Raw genomic sequence first — 11,917 nt, forward strand, 5'->3', positions numbered from 1 at the left:
TATCAATTACATGTACAATATTTATAATTAGTATATGCATGCATGAATGATTTTTGACTGCCCATATATATATTCTAACACTAAATATAACACGTATGAAATATGTATGAATTATTTTATATCATAGTCATAAATTGTTCAATCAAAGAAAATTTTCCAATGATAATAAATATATATAAATCACACATCTCAAGTAAAAACTAAAATTCAAGTTCACTCTTAATCATCCCATATTTATTAAACTAACCGTTTTTCATACACATTATAGATACACTATATAATTCTTACAGACACGTGGAATTTGGGAGGTGGCATTTTTCCTGCAACAAACATTTGTCTTTTTACATACAGAATATTGAATATTGAGAAAGTTGCCCCCCCCCCAAAAAATAAAATAAAATTGGAAGCATATTTTAAAAAGACACTTATAAATGTACCCTACCCCTTCATATTATAAAGCCACCTACAGGAGTCCGCATGCCATAGCTTTCTCTTACATCCTTCAGATGGGGGAGGATCGCACGTACGTTTTATATACATGTAGCTGTGGTTTGCAACGGTGCCCATCCCACCCCTCAGAATTAGGATTTTGAAATTTTTAAGAATTGTTTTTGTTTGTTTTTTATTTCTTTCTTTCTTTTTTTTTTTTTTTTATTTCGGATAACCCCCCCCCCCCCCCACCCCCCCCCCCCCCACCCAACCACTTTCAAAAACGATGCCCCATGCCTGTCTTACAAAAAATCAATGAACAGAGGAATATTGCAGTAGTATTGTCATCGTTGCGAACAACGGCTATAATGTGTACAGTGTACGATCCTCTCCCGTCTGCCACGGGTAGGAGAGAGCTGTGCGGACTCCGGACCGTTGCTTGAGGCTGCATGTTAGAGTTACTAGAACTGCGTTCATGCACTTCGATTCATGCATAATACATGTACATATATTGCGGCCGGTACACTGAGTTGTTTGGAAAATAAGTTTGCACATTTTAGAAGCATTAGCAATTGTTTGCATCCATAACTTAAAATATTTAGCTCTTCATATCAAATTTGATTAATTTATTATCTAAAAGCAAATTAAGGAAAGTTAACTTAAAATAACTCAGTTATGCGTATCACCGCGCTACAACAACGTGGTAGTTGCAACTTCGTGTATTAAAAATAAAATTGAGCACTTGTAATAATTTCCACTAAAAATAATCAATGAAAAAAATACGATTAATTTCATAAATTGAAAATTATAACATATCTATGGTTTGTGTTTTGTTTTGTTTTTTTTTGGGGGGGGGAGGGCTAGTCAAATTCAGTTCGGGTCCCCCCCCCCCCCCACTTCCCCCCCCCCCCCCCCACACACACACACACTTTCAAGGCAAAAACAAAACTATGCAGCATGCTACGTGCTTGGTATCTCCAAGGCCTATTTTCTATAATTTTATTTTAATTAAATAGGTTTTAATTTTACCAGGGGGGTGTAAGAAGGGGAGTCAGACCCCCCCCCCCCCCCTCCCTCTAGAGTCGTGCATACATCATTCATACATATAACATTTTATATACGTTTATGTATATTAATATTGTTAAATACATCCTAGTAAATAAAAAAGACACAGTTTGAGTTTAGTTACAGTTTTGGGGGTGTTTTTTTTTATATATGTTTTTGGTATCAGATTTGCGTTAAATAGATGCATACATGCGTGTTATTTGTCAACATTTAAATATATAGTTTGGAAATAATTTAGATTAGGAGATATTGAGATTAAAATTCAATTTGATAATTAATATCACAAATAAATATTTTTTATCTACCTTACATATATTCTTCAGCTTTATTTGACATACATTTCGTTGCTAACAGGTTCTTTCGGGTCATTAGACTTTCTATGTGCAAGTCCGCCATATTGAAAGCTTTTGCAAATCGCTATGGGTCGATCCAGGAGTAGAAGTAGATCTTCTAGCAGACAAAGGCATCGTTCCAAACACAAGAAAAGACGCACACGATCTAGATCAAAATCTAGGGAAGCAAGATCTTCGGTGTCAAACAGACACAGTACAAGCAGAAACCGCTCAAGGTCAAGAGACAGAAAGAGAAGTAGGAGAGAAAGGTAAGCCTAAAGCATATTGTAACCTATCACCCATTACTTGAATAGTTTATACACAATGTATATATTTGATTATTTGTATATGAGGTATATTCAAGTAGTCGCTTATGCATGCTATTTTTCATAAAGTAAAACTTACGCATGTCAAACAATACTAACACAACAAAACAATATCGGGGGCATATTGGAGCTTGTGACAAAAATAACAAGTAAGTGCTTGTATTCAATATGTATGATAATTATATTTATCCATGATTATATATTCAGTTTATTGTACGAAACTATTGAAGAAATAAATCAATATTTTCATTGATGGGGCGATTTCATGATTTTAGAAAGAGAACCCCATCATCAAGTAGTTCCAGTAGCGATGATGATTTAATAATCAGGGCAAAGCGAAGAGAAGAGGAGGAGAAAAAGGCTGAGCTAGAAAGACAGAGATTAAAGTAAGAAGTGCATGCATTCATCAAAATTTTGAATTACAGAGTGGGTGTTTATATGAGTACTTGTTTAAAAATGTCTCTTCAATTATAATAGGAAGACAATTTGTAGAATTAGTTTAATGATACCAGGGCTCCCCAACCTTGGCATTAAACTTAGAATGATATTGATGAGGCAATAGAAAAAAATTGCCAAAAACAAAAATTATATTTATAAAATTTTCATAAGGATAAAAGAGCTCAGTAATCAGAAATGACACACTGGAAATATTGTATTGGAAAGGATACAGTTTGAAAATTCTAAGAATTTGCTGGGTTGTTTTCAACAGACGACAGAAAGAACTAGAAGAAAAGTTAATTGAAGAAGAAGTAGCCAGGAGAGTTGAGGAACTGGTTGCCAAGCGGGTGGAAGAGGAGCTAGAGAGGCGCAAAGATGAGATCGAGGCTGAGGTGCGGAGGCGGGTGGAAGAGGCCAAGAAAATCATGGAGAAACAAATGCTAGAGGAGCTTGAACGTCAAAGAGAGGCTGAGCTAGAGGCTCAGAAAAAGAAAGAGGTAATGAAAAGTTTCTCCCTAAGTGTACGGGTGGTAGGGGTCTGTTCAGCATTTTTATTTTCGGAGTCAATAAGGCTTAAGTCATTAACAAGATAAATCACAGAAAGAAAAACTTAACAATTCTCTATATTTGGAATATACTGTTGATAGAAAGGAAACAACACCTTGAATCTTTTCTCGTTAGTCAGGTAGTTTCTCAAAAAGTGTGTAGATTTGTTCACAATACAATATAAAGGAAAAGGAAAATACCATGTACGTAATTCCATTTTCTTGTTTTCTTGTAATTCCTTTCTCAGTGATATTTTTTCTGCTCCTTTCAATACTTTGCAAAAAAATCCCTAATGATTTTTTAAACATAACTGTATTGTAATGTAGCATTAAAAATTGATTTTTGTGTTCATTTTGTAAACATGTACATGTATATGCATGACAAAATATTCAAGGATCTCTTTATGTTCTCCTATGTAATTACCCTTTCTCCTGAAAAATGCTTCAATTACATCCAAGATTTGAATTAGAGTGTGTATTAGTTTAACGAGGTTAATTCAGAAATGTTAATCCTAACCATATCATGGTCACTGGTGTAGAGAAAGCGTGAATACAATGTATTTGGTTGAGTGTGTAATTTTTTTATTCACAGTTAACATTATTAGATTTCTAACAAACATAGTGAACAAATCTACATAGTTGTTAACTTTTTCAAATCTCTCACATAAAAATCATAAATTAACAACTGTAAAATCTTAAAAAATATGTTTGTGAATAAAAAGTATTAATAAAAAATTCTGAATAAGAAAATAAACTATGGAATTTTTTCTTTGAAAATTATAAAAGCTCAGATAATGAATTGGATTTGGAAAAGTTAACATGATATATATTATGAAGAGAGCAGTAAGATTCTAAGAGGATAGGAAAAACAGAGCAGACCTCTACATTCCCTCAGTGTAAGGTCACAATGGAAACAGTCATAGATTCTCGGGCCATGAACAAAAAAGACAAAGATGGATTTAACCTCTCAGGTTCATACCTGTATCATTAGATCTGATTACCTGCTCTCACCTTTTGAGAATGCTTATTAAAGTGCCTTTGACAATCTATGAATGTTGGTGACTGAGCCTGAAAAATCAGAAATGACGTTCACGGTGCATGTGTTATCTGATGTTTTGTTTTCAGCCAGTTTGTTACATTTTGATATAGCCATTATTTTAGAGCCACCTAATGAACATGTAAGTGTTAAGATTTCTCAACTGCTTTTTTACCCCCATCTCTTCTAGGTTTTGCTGTTTACTTATAAAGATCCATACAGCATACGTGTAATGTTGCAAGTATTGAATATGTTGTCTTGACATAATCATTCTTCATTGCTCTTTTCTGACCAGAGCTTTGCACTCACTCACTGACGACTGTGAATTCAGGGGGAGACAATTTAGTGTATGTAGGATATCAGGTTCTGGGCTCCAAAAAAACCTCAAAACTAAATTTTATCATATAAGTTAAATTTATTAAAAAAAATCCTGGATTGAAGAGTTAGTTTTTAATGGCAATCCACCAGTTGAATGTGTAGATATTTTCTGAAGAGGAGGAATTTCACTGCTGATGTTGGTATGTAAAACGTTAGAGGTAACTTATAATCTATTTTGCCTAATCATCATTTTACAGCTGTCAAAATTTGCACAGTTACAATGTCCATTGTACATCCTGCAGATCTATTACAGTCACGTTCGGATTGCTTTCTGACAAGAAATCAGTCCTGTGGCATTTTGCAGTCCATTTTTATCATTTTTCGAACGAAATGTAGCAAACAATTTACCGTATGTATTTATAGAAATTAAGAATGTATATAGGATGCAAAATTTTTTTAGGGGAAAATATGATGTTATTGCAAGGTATTATATGAATTTTGTAATTATTAATAATGCTACTATAAATATTTTATGAAGTTGATTTTACATAGATCAAATTTACAGATGTGCATATATATTTAGTGAAATCTGTATGATCAATTTCTTTTCTTTCAGACAAAATGTCCCACACTCTCTGATAAATTCTTGCATTTTTGTAGGAGGAAGAGAAACTAAAACGCAAGGAGTTAGAGGAAATTATGGCAGAAAATAATAAAAAGATTGAAGAGGCACAAAAGAAATTGGTAAGTGATTCAGAATATTATACAATGCTGGGGAAAACTGCATTTTTAGTTGCATTTAGGCTGTCCAAAGTTAATTCAACATTTAATGTCACCAGCACATGTGGGTTTAAGAGAAATTGTCTACTAACTGTATTTGTATTATTGTAAATGAATGACAATTACTTGTCTGAAAATTTTGTTTGTTCTTTTATTGCCCTCCCTTGTAGGTTTGGTATTTTGAAGATGCCGTTAAACATAGAATTAACTTTGGTCAGCCTTTTGACTTTAATATATTAATACCAGTACATGCATAGATACCTCAGCTTTCCCAGTAGTGGATTTGATCATCAGTTTTATCAACAATGATTGACTAAGTGTAGATTATTAATAATCAGATTACTGGCATGATCTGATATCTATAATTATTTTGGGATAACTGCTGAAAGGGTGTAAATAAATGTCACAAACAAAATACTTACCACAAAAGTCTCAATGCAGAGAGAAATTGGAAAAGAAGAATTTTGTGATAGGTTAAAGTTATATGCAGCCAATAGATAATAAGATAGGCTCCAGCTGAAATATTTTGCTTCAATACTAGTATTTATTGAAGATTAACAAAAATAATGATTAATAGTTGCAAACAACCAACTAATTTTCAATTTGAACCCCGATGATACTTCTCATTATTGTATTTCTACGGAACTCATTCATTTGACCTTATTCTCACCTTATTTTAATTGATACAGGCTGAAGAACAGTTAAAACTCGTTGAAGAACAGAGACGCATGCTAGAGGAGAAACAACGAATGGAAGAGGAGGACAGGAAACGTAAAAAACGTGAACAAGAAGTCATTCTGAACAAAAAGAACGCCAGACCCAAACTGTCTTTCAGTTTAGGGGGAAAATAGCATCGCCTCATGTTGTTTTTTTATTTGTGCCGACATAATGAAGGAATGAAATAGTGTCAGCAAGATCTGAAAGAGCCGTTGTCCTCTTCCTTCTGTGTATGTGAAATATATATGTGAATTGTATGTTTATACCTTACAGAAAGGAATCATTTACCTGCCAAGGGATTTTTTTTTTTACCTGGGGAGCTGGACGGGGTATGGGGGGAGGGGAGGGGGGGGGGGGGGGGTAGGGCTGCACTACAGATGAGAAGGAAGGATTTTACATGATGCAACTTCACATAAATTGTTTTGTATTTGTTTTGAAATACATTTTCAGGTGTAATAGGTCTGTGTGCATCATGTGAAGTCCTTATATCATCCCACAGTGCATGATACTTTGACAGAAATCACCCTCATAACTTAATTATTATCATATGGAAATAAAATTGATAAAGTATTCTGGATTATTGTCTTATTTTTCTCAAGCCTGTGTCAGTATCAGTGTGCAGAAGAAGAGTATGTTGGACACTTTAATAGGATTGGGCTGAAAACGACAGACACATCATCAGAGACTGAATGAAAACGTATACTACATGCAATATGCATTATGAACAAAATCAAATACTGTACATGTATTAAGAATTTAGCTTTAATTTCAATGTTTAATTGATAGCAGATTTTAACATTTGCATACTTTTGTGGGATTCGTTAATTTAAAAAAAGGCATTCGGGAGGAATTGAAAAGCGAGATGTGTTATGCAAGCTCTGTCAGAAAAGCCGAGGAAGTTGTAATTACGGTTTAGGTAAAAAAAATAAAAATGCATGATTACGATGCCCAAGTTGAAGATAAAACGGGACAGCATTGAACAAAAGAACTTGCAACCTCGTGATGTGATTCTGAACTCTGAAAAAAATATTAATTTCAATGTAAATATTGAGAATATTTCACTGGTATTGAGATAAAACATTTCGTACCTAATGAATGAATGGTTGGCAGAAATAAGTTTGATCTTGATTAGTTATCTAAGTTCTATTGTAAAGTGCTGTCCTTGCTCGCAATACGGCGTTATGGATTTAATCTTGGTACAAAAATCGTATAGTAAACCATCCGGAAATGAAAATCGTGAGAAAGACAAACTCTCTACAGTAAACACATGTACATATACTATTCAGGCATGTCAGTTCTCTGTAAGGTACAGTGTACTTAGACCCGACATGCAGGAGCGAGGGGGCAATAACCTTGCCTCTTTTTAGTGGGAGGAGTACATGCATGAAAATAATGCAATAAATGTTAAGACCAGTCTTTTAACATCAGATAATGCAGTAGTTTCCCTCTTTGTCAACACGAGTCGTTCATCAGAGATTAGAATGACCGAACTATTGTAATGCCAGTACCTGGTATAGTATATATAGGTATGTATGTCGTTGAGTTACGATAGGTTCGACGCAACATTACAGATGAGCCCGGGATAAGATAAGAATTGTACATGATTTGTAAATACAGGAATAGTTCCAGTTTTCTACACAATAGGTGAGTTCTAAATCAGTTTTATTTATCAATATTTACATGTTCCAGTTTTTGTCTATGATGGCACTCGATTTTTCAATGACTATTTTAGTATTTAATCACACAAAAAGGGGATCAAGTGAATATTTATTATTTAAGTAACAAGGAATCATTCTTCGAATATTATGAGGTGGTCAAATACGGTCGGGGGAGATCAGATCTATCATAAAGCATTTTTGGCCTTATTGAAATTGATCTTCCGTTCGGACTCTATTGGATTTGATCACCCCAGCCATATTTGATCACTTCATAATGCTCAAAAAATGATTCCTCATTTCTTAATGAATTGAATCTGGGAAGATTTCCCTTATAAATTAACAAAAGCCCTTTTCAGACACAATCATTAAAAATAAACAATTTAAAGCTTAAGAAAGTAAAACGTTAAACACTGCACGTTTGTATAACCTAAATTATACGTCTATCATGTTTCTTTTATCGTTATCAACTTGTACTCTTTTATAAAAAATGCATTTCACGCCTATCCGGAAACCAAAAGTTGATTGCAATGCCCACTGTTTCCGATAACACGAATACAGTTGAATTTTTGTTAAACCATAACTTGCTTATGCATTATTTAAAAAATAAACATCCCAGTGCTCGACAAAACTTTTTGGCTACTCCAAACCAAAATATTTTAAATATACACAACAAGTTTCTCTCCTTTATGAACTGTTTTAAAAGAGAGCAATTTGTCGGGTAATTTCTCGAGGACTTTTCAAGGAACGTTGGACTTGTTGGACATAAAAGCTTACAGAAAAGGGTTTCAATTTTGAGGACATTGACAAGCAGTAATGGTTATCTGACCTCGAATTCCACTTAACAAGTCCCGACATTCAATAGGACGCCCCGTAAGATTATTCATTTTCTAAGCAAATTTATTTAGTATAATTCATGTATAGTAATTAATACCTTTCCGTCTTTGGTTGCTCTACCATAATTTTTGGCAAGATTCTGTATCATTATCGTGGTAACAACTACCGTATTTTTGTAACCAAAACTTAAAATTAATGTCTGATATGACAGTAACATGAACATGTACATGTATATGGTTTTCACATAGAGGATTCAATATTTTAAGAAGTATTGTAGAAATACATGCATAAGTATTGCGTTATAATTCAAAAAATATCTTCTATTTTGAATCTCATTTAAGCGTTTTCACCAAACTGAACTTTAAATATGTACTTTTTCCATTTTATCTTTTTCCCACTTATCTCAGGAATTCTCAAAGTTTTGGATCAATCTGCTATTCTCCAATGAACTGACATCATGCTAAAATATATATCCCTATAGCTAGTTACGCATAGGGACAAAAACATTTCAATTGCAAAGATGAATGTCAACTTATATAATGTGCAACGGTTCATATCTTTACATAGTGTGGTGAAATATTCTGACGACACCATTTTTTGGTCTAGTTTCCAGTATGAAGTCTGCTAGCGTGATGATTCTAGTTTTGATGACGTCAGTCTATGCCTCTCCAATACAGCGAAGAGAGCTTGAGGAAATGGCAAGTAAGTCCAAGCTTCAGTTGGTCGCAGAAAACGCATTCTCCCACATAATTCTTACACCTTCAACCAAGTTTGTTGCTTAGATTATCGATCAGTTGTGGTTCTCTATTCCAAAACTCAGCAGAAAATAGTTCAAACAAAATTAATGAGGCTCCAAAAAAAATTCTAGGAAGTTTGATATGCAATAAATTTCCCCGTTTTTTTTTTTTGGTAGCTTTTTTACGTGTTTGTTCACTGTTCATGATTTCCTTTCAGCACACACCACCGTGAAACCCGATTACAACGCCATATTGCATCAGCTAGGGGAATACTTCAAAGGTAGAGACCTCCACACGAGGCAGTTGGTACCCGTTGCCGGGGACTCCGACGTTGCTAGGGACGACATTCTTCACGAGTTGGGCGAGTACTGGAAGGGGCGCATAGCGGCACTTAGCGCAGTCTTGTCACAACATAGCACCCAACAACACATTAACTTGTTCTCCCAGTTACTGAATAATTTGAAATAAACAGTTTGATCAAATTTTTAAATATCGGTTTTAGGGTTGTTTTCTGCATGATCGAAAAGTGACAAAAAAGAAAAACTGACAATTTTTAGCTTAGTGGTTTTTTTTTTAAAACATATTTCTATTCTTCGGTCTTTTTCTCTTTATCTATTTTTACCAGCCCCTAAAATTGTAAATGCAATAAATTTCTTCATAAAGGGTTGGATGGTCATGGCAACTCATGCACTATATCAATCTGCTTTAAATAAGGATTTCTAGTTAAATTAAAGTTGAAATATTTAGATTTTTTATTGACTTAATAAAAGTTTATAGTTTATTTATTCATCCGGCCTCCTAAAGCCAATGACTTTTTCTAGTCAAGGTACTATCCATCTGAAAGCTATTTGAAAATGATGCAGAAGATTGGTACGACCAGGGAGTTTTGTGAATGGCGTCGTTACTATAGAAACTGACCAAGAGGATTTTCAAGGATGTCGAAAGGAAAGCAAATTAAACTAAATCTTCTTCTCTCCTTTTTTAAAAATATAAGCTTTATAATCTTGGATTCCCTTGACTTTCATCACTTGCATATAGCAACCATGCATTAGTTTCTGTGTGGTTTTTCAATGTTCAAAGTCTAATCAATCAACCTTTACGTCATAACAAATGATAATCAAAAAGTGTACGATAATTCTTCAGACCAATGTTTTGTTTCCTTATCGTACTTCTGCACGACCCAGTGCCTTGATCATTAGGGTTCATATCTGACGCAATTTTACTAATATTCCTCACGAAAGCCTGACCACGATCAGGTAGCAGGATCAATCCGTCTGAGACCGTCTGAAAGTTTTGTTATTATCAAAGTCAAACTTCATAGGCCCCTAGGGTTGAATACTATTTCAATATCAATGTGTCCACTACAATCAAATCAACTAACATATCAAAGGTGTTGTCTACTCTTTACTCTTTACATATTTAATGAGACAGAGACTTGAAAGAATTTTTGTTTTAAGATAGTATATACCAGTATCTTTATGGTATATCGGTATCTGTATGGTTATTCGGTATCTGTATGGTATATCGGTTTCTGTATGGTACATCGGTATCTGTATGGTTCATCGGAATCTGCATGGTACATCGGTATCTGTATGGTATACCGGTATCTGTATGGTATACCGGTATCTGTTTAGTATATCGGTATCTGTTTGGTAGATATCGGTATCTGTATGGTAGATATCGGTATCTGTATGGTATATCGGTATCTTATGGTATATCGGTATCTGGTATATATCAGTATCTGTATGGTAGATATTGGTATCTGTATGGTATATATCGGTATCTGTATGGTATATATCGGGATCTGTATGGTATACCGGTATCTGTATGGTATATCGGTATCTGTATGGTATATCGGGATCTGTGTGGTATGTTGGTATCTGTATGTTATATCGGTATCTGAATGGTATACCGGTATCTGCATAGTATACTGGAATCTGAATGGAATACCGATATTTGTATGGTATATCGGTATTTGTATGGTATATCGGTATCTTTGTTATATCGGTATATGTATGGTATTTCGGTATCTGTATGGTTTACCGGTATCTGAATGGTATATCGGTATCGGTAACTGTATAGTATATTGGTTTCTGTATGGTATATCGGTATCTGTATGGTATATCGGTATCTGTATGAATTATCGGTATCTGTATGGTATTCCAGTATCTGTGTGGTACATCGGTATCTGTATGGTATATATCGGTATCTGTATGGTATATATCGGTATCTGTATGGTGTATCGGTAACTGTATGGTGTATCGGTAACTGTATGGTGTATCGGTAACTGTATGGTATTCCGGTATCTGTATGATATATCGGTATCTGTATGGTATTCCAGTATATGTGTGGTACATCGGTATCTGTATGGTATATATCGGTATCTGTATGGTGTATCGGTAACTGTTTGGTGTATCGGTAACTGTATGGTATACCGATATCTGTATGTTATATCGGTATCTGAATAGTATATCGGTATTTGTATGGTATACCGGTATCTGTGTGGTATATCGGTATTTGTATGGTATACCGGTATCTGTGTGGTATATCGGTATCTGTATGTTATATCGGTATCTGTGTGGTATATCGGTATCTGTATGATATATCGGTATCTGTATGGTATATATGTATCTGTATGGTATATCGGTAACTGTATGGTATCCCAGTATCTGTTTGGTACATCGGTATCTGTATGGTATATA

The 11,917-nt window shown here is 34.4% G+C and overlaps 1 protein-coding gene and 1 long non-coding RNA gene across 2 annotated transcripts; both read left to right on the plus strand.

The window, feature by feature from the left end:
* The first annotated feature begins 1,858 nt into the window (after positions 1-1,858).
* Positions 1,859-6,556, plus strand: LOC105340778 (arginine and glutamate-rich protein 1). Its single transcript, XM_011446983.4, has 5 exons — positions 1,859-2,095; positions 2,428-2,538; positions 2,862-3,087; positions 5,150-5,233; positions 5,959-6,556. The coding sequence occupies exons 1-5, from the start codon at positions 1,914-1,916 to the stop codon at positions 6,118-6,120; spliced, it is 765 nt and encodes a 254-aa protein (XP_011445285.1). The 5' UTR covers positions 1,859-1,913; the 3' UTR covers positions 6,121-6,556.
* A 930-nt stretch (positions 6,557-7,486) lies between these two features.
* On the plus strand, positions 7,487-9,705 carry LOC105340779 (uncharacterized). Its single transcript, XR_902214.3, has 3 exons — positions 7,487-7,630; positions 9,085-9,180; positions 9,433-9,705. It is a non-coding gene; the product is annotated as an uncharacterized lncRNA (long non-coding RNA).
* Positions 9,706-11,917: the final 2,212 nt, after the last annotated feature.

This window comes from Magallana gigas, chromosome 8 (assembly GCF_963853765.1).
Source record: "Magallana gigas chromosome 8, xbMagGiga1.1, whole genome shotgun sequence".
Classification (NCBI taxonomy): domain Eukaryota; kingdom Metazoa; phylum Mollusca; class Bivalvia; order Ostreida; family Ostreidae; genus Magallana; species Magallana gigas.

Excerpts from the sequence above, each read along its gene's own strand:
- LOC105340778 (XM_011446983.4), top strand. The coding sequence starts at position 1,914 with ATGGGTCGATCCAGGAGTAGAAGTAGATCTTCTAGCAGACAAAGGCAT. Across the intron at positions 2,539-2,861 it reads CTAGAAAGACAGAGATTAAA|ACGACAGAAAGAACTAGAAG; the intron begins GTAAGAAGTGCA and ends TGTTTTCAACAG. Across the intron at positions 3,088-5,149 it reads AGGCTCAGAAAAAGAAAGAG|GAGGAAGAGAAACTAAAACG; the intron begins GTAATGAAAAGT and ends GCATTTTTGTAG.